This window comes from Phyllobates terribilis, unplaced genomic scaffold, assembly GCF_046119375.1.
Source record: "Phyllobates terribilis strain yellow unplaced genomic scaffold, ASM4611937v1 Scaffold_11__3_contigs__length_659146591, whole genome shotgun sequence".
NCBI classification, from domain to species: domain Eukaryota; kingdom Metazoa; phylum Chordata; class Amphibia; order Anura; family Dendrobatidae; genus Phyllobates; species Phyllobates terribilis.
In genome coordinates this window covers 539,274,287-539,295,527 of record NW_027362771.1, presented here as the reverse complement: position 1 = coordinate 539,295,527, position 21,241 = coordinate 539,274,287, and the positions used below count along the sequence as shown (strand labels likewise).

At 49.8% G+C, this 21,241-nt stretch overlaps 1 protein-coding gene across 1 annotated transcript in view; it reads right to left on the bottom strand.

The window, feature by feature from the left end:
* Window positions 1-11,781, bottom strand: part of LOC141166806 (cAMP-dependent protein kinase catalytic subunit alpha) — a 49,258-nt gene extending 37,477 nt beyond the window's left edge. Inside the window, exons 1-2 of the mRNA XM_073653860.1 lie at window positions 11,580-11,781; window positions 3,960-4,067 (exon numbers count right to left, since the gene is read on the bottom strand). Coding sequence (XP_073509961.1) covers window positions 3,960-4,005 — 46 coding nt within the window. The 5' untranslated portion in view covers window positions 4,006-4,067; window positions 11,580-11,781. The remainder of the gene's footprint in view (window positions 1-3,959; window positions 4,068-11,579) is intronic.
* Window positions 11,782-21,241: the final 9,460 nt, after the last annotated feature.

The window sequence follows — 21,241 nt, the reverse complement described above, 5'->3', positions numbered from 1 at the left end:
GAAAAGCAAACATCCCATACATCCCTTTAATAATGTACGACAACCCAGATGTTCTGGGAGACCAAAATGGTGTCAGAAGGAACGTGGGCATAGATGTAGACCACCCTAAGGAGGACCTGAAACTTGTAGATATCAGATATTTTTCCTAAAAAGCAGGGCTGTGGAGTTGGAGTCCATTTTGGTGGAGTCGGAATAAAATGGACCGACTCCAACTCCTAAAATATATAATAAATTGGGTACAGTAGTTCAATGCAGTTTGTGGAGAATATATTTTCATAAGAATTTGGGAAAGTTATGAAATGTCCTATAAATGTCTGTCCTATTCCTGATCTAAGGGTCTAGACTTTTAGCTGAGATGAATCTGTGCTACAGTAAATTTATCACTTAAAGATGAGCCGTGTATGAGGGAGTTGGAGTCATGGAAATTGAGGAGACGGAGTTGGGAGTCGGAGGTTCGGCTTACTGACTCCACAGCCCTGCTAAAAACAGCTTGTATTTGCTGGCTGTATGCGTGATCTTTCTCCCAGCATGCCGGCACCGGTCACAGAGCTCAGACCTCTACACAAAACATTGCGCAGCTGCAATCAATCCAGTACCGTAACGGTCAAACCCCTCTCGGTCCAGAGCAGGGGTCGGGGAGCCGAGTTGTGATGTAGCCAGTTTCCAGCGCCGAAAGATGCCCGTGGTGGAGGAGAGCATCGGCTACGGAGAAGGAGCATCCACTGTCAGTGGGTGCAACGCTCTGCAGAGTCCTGGACAGGAGGTGGGCTGAAGAAGAGGGGCAGGAAGAGACGCAACAGCCCACGTCTGAACTTGTTATAAGGGGACGGGCCAGCTATTTATATCTGCTAAAGGGGATTAACCCGAGATAAAAGCTCATTACAAGTGACCTGCAGCGTGGCGCCATTAACCCATTATTTACACAGGACCTGGCGGTTTTGTCCTGTTGTCCGAAACCTCCATCAGAGCTGTTGCCTTTTTAACCAATGACATGTAGACCCAGTCTGCCATTCTCACAAGGTTTTAATTAATTACTCTTCTGACGTGACAACACCATGGACTCTATTGAATCCCCTCATTAATTCTCACGCTAATAACCTGCGTCGTCCCCAAACCTCATAAAGGGACCGGGACTGCAGGCAATGAGTGCCCAAGGGCTGCCACCTAAACTGTACTCGAGTCTCAGCTACAAGGTGCCTGGACCCAGAAGATGCCATCCTCCCTATTATTTGGCTTGTCCAATACAGCAGGGAGGTAACAGTAGAGGTGCAATGGTCTGCAGAACGGAAACGTCCGACATGGCCTGAACAGGAAGAAAAATGGTCTGATTGCAAATAGCAACCAGAGAGACACTATTTCTTAAAGAGTAACCCAAGTTTTAATTTAAACCTGCTCCTTTTTCCTTCTGGACTGATCTCTGTAGTCAGTGGTAACATCTGTATTCAGTGAAGACAGATGTCCCCATTACTTAGACAGGTGATGACAGTTGGTGCTCATAAGGTTCTATGGAGAAGAAAGGGGAGGAGCTAGAGACAAAAATTCTACTATAACCTTCCCTGCAGTGATCGCTACAGTTGGTGCTCATAAGTCTCAATGGAAAAACAGTGGGAGGAGCTACAGAAACCTTATATTGTAACCTCCCCTGCAGTGATTGTTACAGTTGGTGCTCATAAGGTTCTATGTAGAAGAAAGGGGAGGAGCTAGAGACAAAAATTCTACTGTAACCTCCCCTGAAGTGATCGTTACAGTGTAAGTTGCCCTGGAAATATGTAATCTACTCTCCGATTGGTTTATGTAGACCATAAAGCCGTATCACATGTCAGGCAGTTTTGATAAATGAGGCCTACGGCGCAGCACTGCAAGAGTCGGGAATTGAAACCAAATAGTGGGGAATGTCCGCTTAATAATCATGTCAAAACTAAAAAGGTAAAAAAATAAAGAAAAAAATCCAATGATATGGAAATCCAGTAATCCAGCGTCTGCCAATCGCAAGCACGCCAGATTAGAGTTTTAATGTATGAGATTCAAGGATGAAGAATGGGCACATAGATACATGTAGGCATAAAGAAAAACTCTGAATATCCAGCAGAATCATTTCGTTCATACCCAAGTCTTGAATTGCACCAATTAAAGGAGCCCATCCCGGCTAAGTGACTTGCCGAAAAAAAATTCTATACCCCCATACACAGTGAGCACCTTGTCTTCTACACTGAGGTCATAAGACTGCGAGATCTAATGACTCAAGATCCGTATGTGCTGATTGGTTAGTAGGGTCACATGACTGACAACTCTACCAGTTATAGCTTCTCCTATATTTATATAGTGTGGCCAAAAAAAAAGGGATATACACTATATGGACCGGAGTATTGGGACACACGCACTATAAGCATAGGTTACAGGACGAGACGAGCTCGGTTATCCCAAAGGTGTTGGATGGGATTGAGGTCCAGTCATGTTCTTCCACACCAAATTCCCCCAACCATGTCTTTTTTGGACCTTGTGCACAGTCATGCTGTACTTCAAAGGGTCTCCCTCAAACTGTTACCACAAAGCTGGAAACTATAATGATGTTGTGCTGCAGAATTAATTCCCTTCACTGGGACTAAGAACCAAGGCCGACCCATGAAAATAACCCCATGGCATATCCGTCCTCCAAACTGTACAGTTGGCACAATACAGTCAGACGGGTAACGTTCTCCTGGCAGTCACCAAAACCAGAGTCGTCCATCAGATGTCAGAGAGAGAGAAGTGTGATCTGTCACAGCACAGAACACGTCTCCTCCAGAGTCCAGTGGTGGCGGCTTTACACCACTCCATCCAACGCTCGGCATTGTGCTTGGTGATGTAAGGCTGCAAGCAGCTGCTCGGCCATAAAGCTCCTAGAGGGGGCGCAGTGTTTGTGCTGATGTTAATACCAGAGGAGGTCTGGACTCTGCAGTTATGGAGTCAGCAGAGCGGTGGTGACTTTTCTGCCCTCGGCTCCTCAGCACTCGGTGACTCCGCTCGGTAAAGTTAAGGAGTCTTCACTTCGTGGCTGAGGTGCTGCGGTTCCTTCACCTCTCAATAATATCACTCACAGATGACAGGGGAGGATTCAGGAGGAAAGAAATTTAATTATCTGACTTGTTACCCCGATGGCCCCTATTACAGGACTGCACTGGTATGGTATAAGGGAACTCTTTGCCACCAGCCGTTCTTTCACATTAGTAAAGGCAGATAGCTGGCAAGGGGGAGGGGTAGAATGATAAACCTGAATTTAATGATTAAGGCGTGTGTCCCAATATTTGGTCCATACAGTCTACTATTTTGTGTTATAACATAACCTTATGATCTTGGAGGATCTGACCTCTGAGACCTTCACCGATCCTAAGAGTAAAGGGGAAGACCAAGCTAGTTTAGAGCTGTGTCTTGTTTTAATTCTTCCCTGCAAAGCGAGGCTTCTGCCCATCATATGTGCAGAGAGCTGCAGCCAGTATACTCTTAGGATCGATGGGGGTCCCAGAAGTCAGACTCCTACCAGTCAGAAATAGATAGTATCTGTCAGTGCTATGCCTCGAAAGATGGGAATACCCATTTTGATGTGTAGGTCTATATAAATGAGAAGCTGAAGTCCAACCTAATTTTTCTCCTCAGCTAGTTGTGTACCAGGAGTGTTCCCAAGAAAGGATTCCTCCGAGATGTCATCCAAACCCAAATATGCTCTTCAGAAATAAAGCCTATAGAAAGAACCCGTCCTAGATGCTGGACAATATTAATAAATGCTCACATTAATGGACGGCTCGGGTCTACTGCTGCATACTAAACAGAGAGTTCAATCTTTGGTTTCACCTAAAATATCTTTACCAACACAACCCCCTGTCAGCACAGTCCAAACACCTACTGACCCATCTACACAAACTGCAGTAGACAGTTCTGAAAATAATGGATGACCTGTCTTAAAAGACTTCGAATATACTCACCACTTTCAATCTCGCCACCTTTCTTGGCCGTTGCGGCGTTGCCCATGGTGGGGGGCGGGCAGGACCTCTAGGATCAGGACAGGCGCCCCCCACCTATATTTATAGGACCTAGAAGGACAAAGCACAAGGTTCTTCAATCGCATCACAAACATTTACCAAGGCCATCCCAATTACAACATCTGATGGCCCAAATCATACCAATAAAGGGTTAGTCCCAACATTAAAAGTTATCACAAACTAAGATGAGCAAAATGATTTGAAGGTCCCTTGTCCAGCGGCCTCCTACCTGCCAATATCCATGGTACCTCTTCTGACCGGTGCGACATGGTGCGTGTGTCACACTTCAACGATGAGGTTGTACCTGGCCTAATAATCAGAAGAGGCAGCAGGGGAGAAGGAGGGTAAGGGATTCACAGGTCTCCGGCCCGTGGCCCACGGACTGCTGACGTTAAACCAAGGATTTGTGATTCTTTTTGCTTACGGATTTGGTGGGGGTCCTACTGCGGGCTCCATTCATTCACTTCAGAGCCCCAGCTAGGGATCTATTCTCAGTACTTTGAAGTCACAAGGTACACACTGCGTTATCACCGCAGCATATACCTCCTGATGGGATTTGGCTACTGCAGGGTAGGTGGTTGAAGGCATAGATTCTACATCTGGTGGTCTTTCCTTCCCCACTGACCCTGCGCTACACAACACCGAGGCTCACTTCTGCCTGCAGTGTCCCTTTCACTAAATTGACAGAAAAGTGAGATCTGAATTACAATAAACTCAATATGTGATCTAAGGGGCCATGGTGGACAGAGAGCCGCTGGCCAGTCCATAGCCCAGTGTACCTGCCCGCCTATTCTAAGTCCAAGTCCGTGTAACTATCGCCAGGCAATCCACAGCCTGGTGTGAACGCTGGCACTCCGCTCATGCCTCACAACGAAGAGCGCTACCATATTCATTTTAGACTAACAATGAATTTCAAAACTTCTAATAAACTTCTCATGAGATGATGATTTCATCAGGAGTAATTAATCCACGCTGCCTTCTGTTACCAGTAAGAACTTTCATAGCCCTGATGTCACTACGCAAAGCGATCACCAATAACCCTACTATTGACCACTAACAAGAGCATACAAGAATATCGGTCACATCAAAGCAAATATATATTCATCAGACCACGCAATCCCTGGAGGCTTGTTTTTCTTTTTTAATGGTTAAGTAAAAATAATTTAAAAAGTTGGGACCATCAGATTAATGTCCTGTCCGGCACCGTGACTCATGTCAATAGTATAGTCCTGCCTCAGACTCCAGCCTGGCTCACACCATACAAATGTCCCTGAGAAAGACCTCCATGCAGGTCGAAACGTCAGATGATATCTGTTAGCATGCCAGATCTCAAAGTAAAGCACTTGTGCAATATCGAAAATTTCTGTGCTGAGGTTTCCAGGTTTGATACAATTTGACTACAGTCCCTTCCTCAAGCACGCTGCCGGCTTCATCTCTGGCTTAGGCCTCGGACAGTCGGCTGTGGGGAGTTTATGCAAAAAAACAAAGAAATTCACCCCACCCAATACCCATCTGTGTGCTGGATCATATTTGTCTGTTTTTGGTCTGTGTGTCCCCCAGAGTTGTATCCATTTCTGTCATATTAAATAAAAATTATATTATATAATATATATATTTATTACACACACACACACACAGGACTGTGCAAAAATTTTAGGCAGGAGTGGAAAAATGCTTTCAAAGATAGAAGTGTTAATAGTTTATCAATTAATAAAATGTAAAGAAAATTAACAAAGATGAAAGAAATCAGAATTAGATGCGACATCCCTTTGCTTTCAAAACAGCATCATCCAAACATTTTGGAGAACTAACCACAGATCTTCTGTGGATGTCGCTCATGCAGAGCCTTCCGTCTCTTGAAGTAATCCCAGACAGACTGGATGATGTTGAGATCAGGACTCTGTGATGCAATATAAATCACTCCCAGGACTCCTAGCTGTTCTGTAGGCCATAAAAATACAGAAGTAGTAACGCGTTTCTATTATACTTTTCCTCTGATTGTTCCACTCCTGGTTTTAGCTTACAAATAAATACGGAGATAAAAAACTGACCAAACACTCAACGTGTGAATGTGGCCTAACACTTAAGATAGTTAATGGCACTGGCTGAATATTTGGGGTCGCCGTCAAGCTGCAGAATAACTTTGGAGCCAGACGCTTCCTTGATGGTATTACATGATGGATAAATATATGCCGGTATTTCTCAGCATTGCAAACAAAGAAATGGGCAACATTGAGGACCATAGACTCAGTGGTCGACCAAGGAAACTCAGTGCAGCAGATAAAAGACATATCATGCTTACTTCTCTTCTAAATTGGAAGATGTCCAGCAGTGCCATCAGCTCAGAACCGGTGGCAACCAGTGGGACCCAGCTATACCTATCTACTGTTTTGGAGACATTTGGCCAGAATTGGTCTTCATGCAAGAATCGCAGCCAAAAGTCATGCTTTTGACGTGGAAACAAGTTCAAGTGACTCTACTATCTCCGAAAATATGGGAACTGGGGTACAGAAAAATGGCAGCAGGTGCTCTGGACTGATGAGTCAAAATGTGAAATATTTGGCTGTAAATGAAGGCAGGTTGTTCCCTGTAGGGCTGGAGAGCGGTACAATAATGAGTGTCTGCAGGAACAGTGAAGCATGGTGGAGGGTCCTCAATGCTGAGAAATACAGGCAGATGCTCATCTATCATGCAATGTTATTGAGAACAAAGTCCTGAAGGTGATGATATCGCCCCACAGAGCCCTGATCTCAACATCAAGTCTGTCTGGATTACATGAAGAGACAGATGGATTTACACAAGGAACATCAACAAAAGATCTGTGGTTAGTTCTCCAAGATGTTTGGGACAACCTTCCTGCGGAGTTCCTTCAAAAACTGTGTGCAAGTACATAGAAGAACTGATGCCATTTTGAAGCCAGAGAGCGGTCACACCAAATACTGAATTGATTTTGAATTCTCTTCTATTCATTCACTTTGCATTTTGTTTATTTTGATATCTTGGATGGCAAAAAAAAAATACAGACATGTGAACCACAACCTAAAGACTATAATGGGTACATGTTCTATCTGTGAAAGGCAAATGTCTGAATGAGGCCTGAGACATTAAATTTTAAAATAGATTTTATAGTCTAAGCCAAATTGCGGCCAAAGGCATCGACTGAAGAGTGGTATGGAGAAGCCAGTAGCCTTTAGAAGAGGATAAAGAAAACAAAACAAAGTGGGCTCTTATTGCCTCAATGACCCCTGAAGACGACAGTACTTTGACCATCTTTTGCTGTATGGATCACACGGTCCATAGTCCCATCTATCAGTCTCAGGTATGTATCGGGAACAGCCACATTCTGAATCAAGGTCGGTCCGCTAATGAGATGATTGCAGTGAAACTTGTTTCAAAATCTCCCCCAATCATTAGCAGCTATCACAAGAGGCCACGATCACATAGGTCAGGTATCTCCACATCTGAAGCCAACTCTGGTTATGGTTCCTATAGTGGCAGGGCAATATCCTAAAAGAAGTGATGCAATGTATTAAGCAGAGTTCAGAACCTAAGGGGGTGGAGAATGACACAGATATCGTGTCATGCTCCATCCCTTTAGGCCATATAGTAGCAATCTGCTTTATGTCAGTGGCTTAAAAGTCTCCCCAGGTCATTATAAATAAAGTTACTGCTGGCAGATGAGCAGCAGTACAGGCCCAGGTTAGAGCGGAGCTCAGCTGCAGGTTTGCTTTTATGTGCACCCCCTGCTCCGGTCCATGCTGGATGTAATCAGGGGCTTCCCCTGTATATGGCACCCCAAGATCTGAGCTATTCTCCACTAGTACAAGTGTGAGCAGATACAAGATAGGATTTCAAGTAACTTTATTTATAGCATAAATGTGAGCATTAACACTGGGATGAAGGTGTGCTGTGATGCGGCTGCTCAGAAGCTTGGGAACATTCTGTGAATTGGACTCCAGGATTATCGGTGTTTGCAAAACAGTAAAATAACAAACAATCCGAACACTCATCTTCTACACAGCGTTTCTTCAGGAGCCATCATTGGGCACCACACCCGCCTTTCCTTCTTTTTAACCTTGGCGACATGCCGTCGTGTTGTCCATAGGGATGAGACATCATAAAAACAGTGACTGGGCCACAAATGGCAAGTGACAGCGATGGCTCATCCCTGACCACCGGGTTCTTGTGATGTACCAGGTCTATGGATGACACATTATTAAAACGTAGACTTAAAGGGGTAGTGCTAAATTTTGAGATCAATAACCTGTTCTTGTGTTAGGACATGAACATCAGATTGGTGGGGGTCCTATATTTGGTAGGAGTGCGAAGGGAGTGCTGGAGGTGCACATGGCGAGAGCAGGACGGGCAAGTGCTGAAGGGGCGAGCACAGGACAAGCAGTGGAGGGGTGCAGAGTGAGCGCTGGAGGGGCAAAAGCTGGAGGGGTGCAGGACAAGCAGCGGACGGGTGCGGGGCGAGTGCTGGAGGATTGTGGGAAAAGAGCTGTAGGAGCACAAGACTAGCACGGGGCGAGCATTGGAGAGGCGCAGGACGAGGACAGGGCGAGGGTAGGACGGGAAAAAGCTGTAGGGGCGTGGGGTAAGGGCATAAAGAGCAAATGCTGGAGGGGCTTAGGACAGGCACAGGGCAAAGGCAGGATGGGCAGAGAACAAGAAAAAGAGTAGAGAACGGGTACAGGCTGTAGGGGGGCGCTCAGCAGTCCCTGGGGGGCACGGCCGGCCGCAGGGGGCGCTCGGCAGTCACTGGGGGGGGGGCACTGGCCGGCCGCAGGGGGCGCTCGGCAGTCACTGGGGGGGGGCACTGGCCGGCCGCAGGGGGCGCTCGGCAGTCACTGGGGGGGGAGTCACTGGCCGGCCGCAGGGGGCGCTCGGCAGTCACTGGCCGGCCGCAGGGGGCGCTCGGCAGTCACTGGCCGGCCGCAGGGGGCGCTCGGCAGTCACTGGCCGGCCGCAGGGGGCGCTCGGCAGTCACTGGCCGGCCGCAGGGGGCGCTCGGCAGTCACTGGCCGGCCGCAGGGGGCGCTCGGCAGTCACTGGCCGGCCGCAGGGGGCGCTCGGCAGTCACTGGCCGGCCGCAGGGGGCGCTCGGCAGTCACTGGCCGGCCGCAGGGGGCGCTCGGCAGTCACTGGCCGGCCGCAGGGGGCGCTCGGCAGTCACTGGGGGGCACTGGCCGGCCGCAGGGGGCGCTCGGCAGTCACTGGGGGGGCACTGGCCGGCCGCAGGGGGCGCTCGGCAGTCACTGGGGGGGCACTGGCCGGCCGCAGGGGGCGCTCGGCAGTCACGGGGGGGCACTGGCCGGCCGCAGGGGGCGCTCGGCAGTCAATGGGGGGGCACTGGCCGGCCGCAGGGGGCGCTCGGCAGTCACTGGCCGGCCGCAGGGGGCGCTCGGCAGTCACTGGGGGGGCACTGGCCGGCCGCAGGGGGCGCTCGGCAGTCACTGGGGGGGCACTGGCCGGCCGCAGGGGGCGCTCGGCAGTCCTTGGGGGGGCACTGGCCGGCCGCAGGGGGCGCTCGGCAGTCACTGGCCGGCCGCAGGGGGCACTCGGCAGTCACGGGGGGGCACTGGCCGGCCGCAGGGGGCGCTCGGCAGTCAATGGGGGGGGCACTGGCCGGCCGCAGGGGGCGCTCGGCAGTCACTGGCCGGCCGCAGGGGGGCACTGGCCGGCCGCAGGGGGCGCTCGGCAGTCACTGGGGGGGCACTGGCCGGCCGCAGGGGGCGCTCGGCAGTCACTGGGGGGGCACTGGCCGGCCGCAGGGGGCGCTCGGCAGTCACTGGGGGGGCACTGGCCGGCCGCAGGGGGCGCTCGGCAGTCACTGGGGGGGGCACTGGCCGGCCGCAGGGGGGCGCTCGGCAGTCACTGGGGGGGCACTGGCCGGCCGCAGGGGGCGCTCGGCAGTCACTGGGGGGGCACTGGCCGGCCGCAGGGGGCGCTCGGCAGTCACTGGGGGGGCACTGGCCGGCCGCAGGGGGCGCTCGGCAGTCACTGGGGGGGCACTGGCCGGCCGCAGGGGGCGCTCGGCAGTCACTGGGGGGGCACTGGCCGGCCGCAGGGGGCGCTCGGCAGTCACTGGGGGGCACTGGCCGGCCGCAGGGGGCGCTCGGCAGTCACTGGGGGGCACTGGCCGGCCGCAGGGGGCGCTCGGCAGTCACTGGGGGGCACTGGCCGGCCGCAGGGGGCGCTCGGCAGTCACTGGGGGGCACTGGCCGGCCGCAGGGGGCGCTCGGCAGTCACTGGGGGGCACTGGCCGGCCGCAGGGGGCGCTCGGCAGTCACTGGGGGGCACTGGCCGGCCGCAGGGGGCGCTCGGCAGTCACTGGGGGGCACTGGCCGGCCGCAGGGGGCGCTCGGCAGTCACTGGGGGGCACTGGCCGGCCGCAGGGGGCGCTCGGCAGTCACTGGGGGGCACTGGCCGGCCGCAGGGGGCGCTCGGCAGTCACTGGGGGGCACTGGCCGGCCGCAGGGGGCGCTCGGCAGTCACTGGGGGGCACTGGCCGGCCGCAGGGGGCGCTCGGCAGTCACTGGGGGGCACTGGCCGGCCGCAGGGGGCGCTCGGCAGTCACTGGGGGGCACTGGCCGGCCGCAGGGGGCGCTCGGCAGTCACTGGGGGGCACTGGCCGGCCGCAGGGGGCGCTCGGCAGTCACTGGGGGGGCACTGGCCGGCCGCAGGGGGCGCTCGGCAGTCACTGGGGGGGCACTGGCCGGCCGCAGGGGGCGCTCGGCAGTCACTGGGGGGGCACTGGCCGGCCGCAGGGGGCGCTCGGCAGTCACTGGGGGGGCACTGGCCGGCCGCAGGGGGTGCTCGGCAGTCACTGGGGGGGCACTGGCCGGCCGCAGGGGGCGCTCGGCAGTCACTGGGGGGGCACTGGCCGGCCGCAGGGGGCGCTCGGCAGTCACTGGGGGGGCACTGGCCGGCCGCAGGGGGCGCTCGGCAGTCACTGGGGGGCACTGGCCGGCCGCAGGGGGCGCTCGGCAGTCACTGGGGGGCACTGGCCGGCCGCAGGGGGCGCTCGGCAGTCACTGGGGGGCACTGGCCGGCCGCAGGGGGCGCTCGGCAGTCACTGGGGGGCACTGGCCGGCTGCAGGGGGCGCTCGGCAGTCACTGGGGGGCACTGGCCGGCTGCAGGGGGCGCTCGACAGTCACTGGGGGGCACTGGCCGGCTGCAGGGGGCGCTCGGCAGTCACTGGGGGGCTGCGGCCGATGCTGCACCCTTACACCCCATCTCCTGAGCTGGGAATCCTCGGTAATCCTCGGGCACGGCCATCACACGGACACTGCACCGTCAGGGCGGAGCGGCCTCCGGCAGCCCCATCGTGTGATCTCCTGCGGGCTGCACAGGCCGGATGATCCCGCGATCCCCTCCCGCCCGGAGCTTAGGCCTCTGCCGTGTCCGCAGTCTCCAGGCCTCGCTGCCTCCCCTCCCCAGTGACAGGCGGCCCGGAGCTCGCAGCACATCGCCCTCAGGCCCCGTTAGCAGCCGCCTCCCCCTCCCGCCTGTATCCCCGCTAGGACGCAGCACCCAGGCCCTTCCTCTCCCATCTTTACCGTGTATAACCGTCCGCACTTCGGGGTCTCCTCCTCGGGTGCTGGCACGTCCGGAGCCCGCACACAGACTCCCCGTCACCTCTAGGACCCGCAGGCCGCGGAGCCTCTTTCCTCCTCCTATGCGATACCTCTAGGACCCCGCTCACCTGCTGGCCACGCCTACAATTGGCGTCATTCAACATACGTCAGCCAATAGTCTCCGGAGTCCCGCCTAGGTGTCGGAGGCCGCAGCCAATCCGCGAAGACTTCTTTCCCTTCACTGTTGACACCTCTTTCCGGCCGACTGTCCCGCCTCCTCCTCCTTTGTCACCCAGGAGACGGTGAACCTGACGTCACGCCGCGTAGAAACCAATGAGAGGGCGTGGGAATCAGAAGGCTCGGCCTCCGGCAAAACGTCATTGGCTGCTCCCGAGACTGAGTGACAGCGCGGGGGGCGGGGCCTGGGGAAGTGTCATTGGTCGGGCTCAGCTCTGCGGTTGGACGTCACCGCTCTATTTATAGCCGCCTTCACTCCCCGCCTTTTAAAGGCGTCGTTCTGTTTAACCCTGTCACTGCCGTAATGGCAATGAGAAGTGCTGCGGCTTAGCAGTGCGACCTGGAATGGCAGGAGTTAAAAGAACGTTCTACTGAAGATTCCAACAGGAATACTCTAACGGTTTAACCCTTGTGCTTCCATAGTGGTTGTGCAGTAGCTGCGGTATCCTTTGCCTGCATTTTAGGCCAAGGCTCTATAGGTTACGGGAATGCATGATGTCACCTATGTACGTGTGATGTCATACCTCCACGATCACTAACATCACGTGTGACCTCATACTCGCGGATTACGGCTCCGTTTTATTTATTTTTATAAGAAACCGCTGAATCAGTTACGGTTCTGTTCACACGTAGCGTTTTTGATGCATTTTTTTATTGCATGATCACTAATCCAAAATTCTTTTTTTTTTCGTTTTTTGTGCTCTGAGCCATTTTAATCACAACGTGGCTAAACTGCTGTAAAAATGCCCCACGGGCTCCCCCAAAAAACTGCAACATGTGAATGATATTTTAGAAATCTTCTTTTTTGCTGTTACTGTAAAACGCTACTTTTGTTCCAGCACGAAAAAAAAAAAACACGCTAGGTATGAACAAGCCCTTCACTGCTTATTTTTTTTTATTCATGGACCTTTTTGTTTTTTTCCAATCCGCATTTACACCGTTTTTAGCCCATAGAAGTCAATGGGTCGATTTTTAAAAAGGGGGTAGTCCAGTACTGGATCACACCTTATTAATGGCCACAGAGAGGTGACAGCAATAATAAAAAATAATAATCCATACATCCAGGTTTGGTGCCACTCCTCCGTACTCAGTGCTGCACTGCCTGCCAGGATGCTAGACGACCAGGTGATGGGGGCAGCAGTGAGCACTGCAGCCTATCATGTGACGCCCCCATTGAATGTTAATTCTAGTAGAGTAGTGGGGGATGTAGCACTGAGTATGGAGGAACAGCATCGAGACTGGGGGTGAGCACACAAATTGGTGCAAATTGTAATTGAATTGCTCTGTCATTTTGCTACATAACAAAAAATGGCAAAAGTGCTCACCAATCCTTTAATAAAAAATTTTGGAAGAAAAAAGAACACAATATAGAGCAAAAACCAAAACAATGTGACATAAAAAATATCCATATTTTATATGTTTATGCATAAGGCTGTGTGCCCACGATGCGTTTTTTAAGCGTTTCCGCAGCGGCAAAAATGCTGCAGAAATGCTTAAAAAACGCATGGTAGAAGGCCTGCCATGTCCCCCAATGATAATCCGCATGTGCTGTGCACATGCTGCGGAAATTTCCGCTGCGGTTTATCATTGCGGAAAAAAAAGCAGCACTACCAATTATTTTGCGGAAGTGCTGCGTTTTCGCCGCCATTGACTTGCATTAGAACGCATGCATTCCGCTTCACTAGATAAGGACTTGCGGAATGCACGCGTTCCAATGTGCGGATGGTACCCGGGTGTGGAGGACTGGAGACTCTCCTCCGGACCTGGGTGCCATAGAAACTGTGAAAAAAAGAATAAAATTAAAAATAAATATATACTTACCTTCTGGCGGCCCCCGCTGCACTCGTCCTTTCATGCCGGCAGCTAGCGATGGACTGAAGGACCTGCGGTGACGTCATAGTCATGTGACGGGTCACGCGACGCTGACGTCGGCAGGTCCTTCAGTGCAGTGTACCGCGATGTGCCAGCAGCCAGGACGGAGCGCGAAGCAAGACTCCGGGGGCCATCGGAAGGTAAGTATTTTTTTATTTTTTACCATTCTTTCGGTCACAGTATATAAATCCATGCCGTTTGCATGGATTTATATAGTGTAACCAAGTTGACAAGCACTTTCCAAGTGATGCTGAAATCGCTTGGAAAGAGCTTGTCAACCCGCATGCAGAAATGCATGTGAAGAACACTTCACTTCCGCATGTCCTTGGCAGGAAAAACGCATGTACAATCCGCATGCGTTTTTTTTCTGCCAGGGAGATGCAGAAACGCTCAGGAAAAAATCCTGAGCATTTCTGCATCGTGGGCACATAGCCTAAGTGTGAATGAGCCCTTAGGAATAATACACTGCTCAAAAAAATAAAGGGAACACTGTTATGGAGACCCTCTTTGTTTTAAGGAGAACTTTGGAATAGACAGCAAAGGGTCTTCACATTGCCAGTGAGATTCAAATTAAGATACTTCATTGATGAAGGAAGAGAGACAGAATACATGTGACATGCATTGTTAGCAGGTAGAGTCTTCCTCGTGTGGCAGCAAAGACTCACCATATTTATTAGCTAGACAGAACAGAATTTCATTGTTAGAGAAAACCGAAATAGACTTATTAGTAACAAATTTCCCTTGGCCCAGCGTAAACCTTCTTGTCAAGGACTTTACAGGAAACAAGTATCTTAGTCAGACATTCCACAATGTAAAATTAGAAAACACTCAAGCAGACTTCAGACATAGCAAAAATATAAATTGTTTTTATCTAAATTAATAATGATATCTAGATATTAAAAAATTAACCACAACAACTCCTCCCTTTTTATTATTTTACAAAAACAATTTATTCATCAGCTACTTCCCCATGCTATAAAAGCCTGGAGGGGACGAATCCCGTTCACCGACAAATATCTTGCTTGTAAATCTCATCATATATGTTTATAGAAGAAGTGGCATTATATTTTGCAGGCCTGTGATGCTTTATCAGCTTGTTATTCCAGTTTTCTTTAAGTACTTCATGGAGAGTTAGGGCAAAAGGTACGGTTGCTATCACCATAGTCCAAACAAACAGGGTCATCATCTTTGCTGCTGCTCAAAATCTTTTTACAATGGCTGGCGTGGATCCAAGTGTCCTTGCCTTGAAGCTTGACCGAAGTGACAGTGGTTTAACAGCACTTGGAATGGTTCACTGTATCTTGGCTCCAGTGGTCTCCTTATATGTCTCTTTACCACGACCCAGTCTCCTGGTACCAAAGTGTGAGTGCCGCTGAGGCAATTGGGGTCTGGGATAGAGGAAAGAACACGATTATGAGTAACAGTCAAATGTTTATGCAACTCCAGAACATATTCAGTGAGTGAACCATAGGAGGCCTGCAGCTGCTGTGGGAGATACAACCCTGTCTTAGGGACACTACCAAACAGTATTTCATATGGGGACAGCTTCTCCCTCCCCCTTGGGGCGGTCCTCACTGAATACAATGCTATGGACAAACAATCTACCCAGGACAAGTGCGTTTCTCCATGCACTTTTGAATTTTTAGTTTCAAGGTACCATTGAGACGTTCCACCTTCCCACTACTTTGTGGATGATAGGGAACATGGAAAGCCTGTTCTATTGCAAGAGTGACCATGATTTGTTTCATTAGTTCCCCAATAAAGTGGGTTCCTCTGTCACTTTCTATAGTTTCGGGCACCCCATATCTACAAACCACTTCACTGATCAATTTTTTAGCAGTAGTTTTTTGTGTTTGCTTTAGTCACCGCCCAAGCTTCTGGCCACCCAGAGAAAAGGTCAATGCATTCCAGGGCGTATTCATAATTACCCACCTTAGGTAGCTGTATGTAGTCCACCTGCAGTCTCTGAAATGGGTAATCTGGTTTTGGTGTACATTTTCGTGGGACTCGAATAGGCCTACCAGGGTTATGTTTTGCACAAACTAGACATTCTTGAACATACTTTGCAGCCGTATTCGGGAACCTTGGGGCACACCAGTTTTGTAGCACCACTGCACACATAACACCCTTTGAGTTATGCACTGGAGAATGTGCAAGGGCAGCCATCATGGGGAACAGGCAGCGTGGAAGGCAAATACCTTTGTTTACCTGCCATACCCCTGACACTGACTGTACGGCGCCCGCTTTGACCCATGCATTCTGCTCGTGGGGGGGGAGCCTGGGTCTGGAAGACCTGCAGTAGTTCGAGGTCCACGGCCACTGGGACCGGTGCAGGGGTTGTCTCCTTATTTGAAAGGGGGCCTCCTGCACTCCCTGACTCTGAGTCTCCTGGGGTTCCCACACTTGCGATAGCCAGTATCTCTGTCAGAGGTAATCGTGCTGCTTCCTTAGCTGCCTGGTCGGCCAAAGCATTCCCTACTGCAAGGGGAGTTTGTTCCCTAGTGTGTGCTGACACTTTGACTATGGCTGCCCTTTTGGGGAAGCATGAGTGCTGTGAGTAGCTGCTCTACTGCTTGTGCATTCCTTATAGGTTTGTCAGCAGAGGTCAAGAAATTACGGCTTTGCCAAATGGCGCCAAAGTCATGTGCAACACCATAAGCATATTGCGAGTCAGAAAATACATTAATTTCTTCACCTTTTCCCAGATTACACGCTGCAGCGAGTGCTTTAAGCTCTGCCTCTTGCGCAGAGCAGCTGGAGGGGAGTGGTTCTTGTATCACTGCCTTACCATTGTGGACTACTGCATACCCGGTGATGAACCGACCTTGTTCACTGTCCCAAGCTCTGGAACCATCTACAAAATACTCAGCAGAGGGGTTAGTGAGTGGTACATCAGTAATATTTGCCAAGCCCTTTATTTCAGCTTCCATCAATGCCTGATAATCATGTTCATGTGCCATATCAAACTGAGCTTCCTCATCTGCTAATTTGAAAAACAGGGGCAAATCTTGGCTTATGGTCTCTCCCTCTTCCTCATCCTGATACTTTCCTCCCTTTTCTAAATCCACTGGTAGTAGTGTAGCTGGATTTAGAACATTACAGCGTTTGATAGTTATATGGGGAGGTGTAAGGAGTGAGACTTCATATTTTGTCAACCTTGATGCTGAGAGGTGACGGGTCTGAGCCTGTTGAAGTATTTCAGATACAGCATAAGGAACTTGAAGTGTGAGGGGGCTTCCTAACACTATGTCCTCTGTCTTTTTAACAAGTTCTGAAGCAGCTGCCACAGCTCTAACACAAGTAGGAGAACCCATAATGACTGGATCAAGGGTTACAGAGTAATACCCTAGAGGGCGCTGCCTACCACAATGTTTTTGGGTAAGGACACCAGACGCATGTCCAGCCTGTTCGTGGCAGTACAAAGTAAAAAACTTGTCATAATTCGGTATACCTAGAGCTGGCGAGGTAGAAACAGTGAGCTTGAGGGTGTGAAATGCATCAATAGCCTCAGAATTAATGGTGAAAGGCTCAGTTTTGAGGCATTGAAACAATGGGGCCATAATACTAGAGGCATTTCGTATCCAGAGACGGCAGTACTGGACTAGGCCCAAGAATGCCCGAAGGGACTTGGTAGATCTTGGAAGGGGTATTTTTAGTATAGCCTCAATCCTCCCTGGGCTGAGATGCTTAATGCCTGGAGACAGGCAATGCCCAAGGAAAGTGACTGTGGACTTGCACAATTGGAGTTTATCTTTTGAAGCTTTGCATCCATTTTCTGCTAAGAATATCAGCAGAGATTGAGATTCATTGTGGCATATCTGGTCAGTGGTGCAGCAAAGGAGAAGGTCATCCACATATTTTAAGAGTATGGTGGATGAATCAAAGGGGCACCAGTTATCGAGTACAGTCTTCAGGGATGTGGAAAATAAGGAAGGGGAGTTAGCAGCTCCCTGAGGAAGGACTGCCCATGCATACTGGGCACCTCTGTGGGTGAAGGCAAAATAAGAGGTACACTCCATGGATAAGAAGACAGAGAAAAAAGCATTGGCCAGATCAATCACTGTGAAACAGGTGGCTGTGGAGGGGACCTGATTCAGGAGAGTATGTGGTTTTAACTAGCTCTACCAGCCCATACATTGTAGGTTAAAAGCCCAAGCAGAGACATATTGTCCATACAGGCTTACAGCCCAAGAGTGGCATATCCAGTGGTAGTGTAGCGTAGTTTCCCATCATACGAAGATGACCTTGTCGTGGTTGATGGGCACACATAAATTGGCCAAATTATGCGCAAAAAACCTTCATTTTTCAAAGTGACATTAGTCTAGATACAATATTTCTTATATTTTCATGTATGGAGTGCCGAAGTTCTTTTTGCTATTGAGATTACTCTTTTCTTCAGAGCACCCGAATAGACCAGTGAGCGACCCCTCTCTTTTTTCTATTAATCATTTTTGGGATCCCGCTCCTGGAGCATTGCAGCAGGTACGTGTTCACACTATTAGAAGTTTGACAGCCTTTTTTCTGACCATGTGTCCCTCCCATTCAGTCACAGGTGGTTTTAACTAGCTCTACCAGCCCATACATTGTAGGTTAAAAGCCCAAGCAGAGACATATTGTCCATACAGGCTTACAGCCCAAGAGTGGCATATCCAGTGGTAGCATAGCGTAGTTTCCCATCATACGAAGGTGACCTTGTCGTGGTTGATGGGCACACATAAATTGGCCAAATTATGCGCAAAAAACCTTCATTTTTCAAAGTGACATTAGTCTAGATACAATATTTCTTATATTTTCATGTATGGAGTGCCGAAGTTCTTTTTGCTATTGAGATTACTCTTTTCTTCAGAGCACCCGAATAGACCAGTGAGCGACCCCTCTCTTTTTTCTATTAATCATTTTTGGGATCCCGCTCCTGGAGCATTGCAGCAGGTACGTGTTCACACTATTAGAAGTTTGACAGCCTTTCTTCTGACCATGTGTCCCTCCCATTCAGTCACAGGTGGTTTTAACTAGCTCTACCAGCCCATACATTGTAGGTTAAAAGCCCAAGCAGAGACATATTGTCCATACAGGCTTACAGCCCAAGAGTGGCATATCCAGTGGTAGCATAGCGTAGTTTCCCATCATACGAAGGTGACCTTGTCGTGGTTGATGGGCACACATAAACTGGCCAAATTATGCGCAAAAAACCTTCATTTTTCAAAGTGACATTAGTCTAGATACAATATTTCTTATATTTTCATGTATGAAGTGCCGAAGTTCTTTTTGCTATAAAGTAATAAACTTGTCATAATTCGGTATACCTAGAGCTGGCGAGGTAGAAACAGTGAGCTTGAGGGTGTGAAATGCATCAATAGCCTCAGAATTAATGGTGAAAGGCTCAGTTTTGAGGCATTGAAACAATGGGGCCATAATACTAGAGGCATTTCGTATCCAGAGACGGCAGTACTGGACTAGGCCCAAGAATGCCCGAAGGGACTTGGTAGATCTTGGAAGGGGTATTTTTAGTATAGCCTCAATCCTCCCTGGGCTGAGATGCTTAATGCCTGGAGACAGGCAATGCCCAAGGAAAGTGACTGTGGACTTACACAATTGGAGTTTATCTTTTGAAGCTTTGCATCCATTTTCTGCTAAGAATATCAGCAGAGATTGAGATTCATTGTGGCATATCTGGTCAGTGGTGCAGCAAAGGAGAAGGTCATCCACATATTTTAAGAGTATGGTGGATGAATCAAAGGGGCACCAGTTATCGAGTACAGTCTTCAGGGATGTGGAAAATAAGGAAGGGGAGTTAGCAGCTCCCTGAGGAAGGACTGCCCATGCATACTGGGCACCTCTGTGGGTGAAGGCAAAATAAGAGGTACACTCCATGGATAAGAAGACAGAGAAAAAAGCATTGGCCAGATCAATCACTGTGAAACAGGTGGCTGTGGAGGGGACCTGATTCAGGAGAGTATGGGGGTTGGGTACAAGTGGAGTATCCACTATAGTTACTGCATTAACTGCCCTAAGATCATGTACCAAACGATAGGCTACTGGCTGTCTAGGTGGGGTTTTCTTTTTGCTATCCTTATCATCATTATGCTCATATCCAAAATCCAACCATGTTTGTTTTAATACAGAGGCATATTCTGAGTCTGACTGAGCCTTATCCTGTACTACAGTTTGTAACAGGTCTTGTTTTTTATCCTGCTCTGCCCGTGCCCAGTTTTGCATCCTTTGTATAAACACCCGACCCGACTCTGATGTATTTTTAATGGCTGGTTCCTGGCCTGGCAGCATCTGAGTAATTTCCATAAGTAAGGGGTCACTGCCTTTCTGCAGAATGACAGAAACTAGATCATCCCATGTGGCCCAATATGCCTCCTGAACACCCTGGAGGCGCATTCTAAATGTTAAGGGTTTTTTTCAGGGATCTGGGAGCTGTGTAGCGAGGGCAATAAGTTCACTGGGGGACCAAGGCCGATATGTTTCTATTGGCCATACTTGGGGGGATCGTGTATCTGAACATTATCAACCATCCTAGGAGGTTGAAACTGTACATGACTAGTGGTCCTCATAGGGAACAGAGGCACCCGGTGTGTTGTCCCTGGGTGTGAAGACCCACAGGACCTGCAACAATTAACCCCAGGGGGATTCTGATGACCACAATGTCTGCAAGTCCATGCCATTGACCCAGCATAAGGCGGGGGTGCTGAAGGGGGTGCAGAATTTACATCAGGTACAGAGACTACAGGGTTTTGAGAGTTTTTCAAACTATCATAGATTACATAGACAGTTCCATGCCTGGTTTCTTCTGATTTATGTTCACTCACTGAGAGACGTTTTGCTACTTCTAACCACATCCTAGCCTGCTCTAGTTTGTTTTTATCTTTCAACCATCCTTCCCAATTGCAGATATATTTCTCCCATTCCTTCTCCTCCAAATTTCCCCACTTTCCCATCCTAAATGTCCTCAATATTATTTCACATCCCTCTACTGCTTCTTTCCCTTTCAGTCTCTCCACTATCTCACTTACTGGAACTGGGGCCACGCCCTTTAGGTTAGTCAATTTCTTACTGTTGCCAGTCCGCATGACTGCAACCACTGTGCCAGAGTTACCGCAGAACTCTCTTCAGCACACCTAGAGCCTCTCAGACTCTAAATTTGATCCCGTCCCAGTCTCCTCTGATCCTCGAAAGACGGATCTGATCCTGTCCCAGTCTCCTCTGAGCCTCGGAAGACAGATCTTTAAGGAAGTACTAACACAGATTTTCCAGCCCTGTGAGCTAGGGAGATTCTTACACACAACCAAACAAATAACAATACCAAGCCTACTGCTCCACTTACTATTCCAATTATTTCTACATGATCATATAACATTTCCCAGTTCAGAGGTTTTCCTTCTACATCTTGTAAAGGCACTGCGTGACCGTGACAATTATATCTGCAATAAGTGTTACTTTTTATACTATATGTTTCCCAGTCTAGGTATACAGGCTAAGCAAGAACTTCAGCTACTATGATTTTCCCTCTCTTGAGCTTACACAAAACA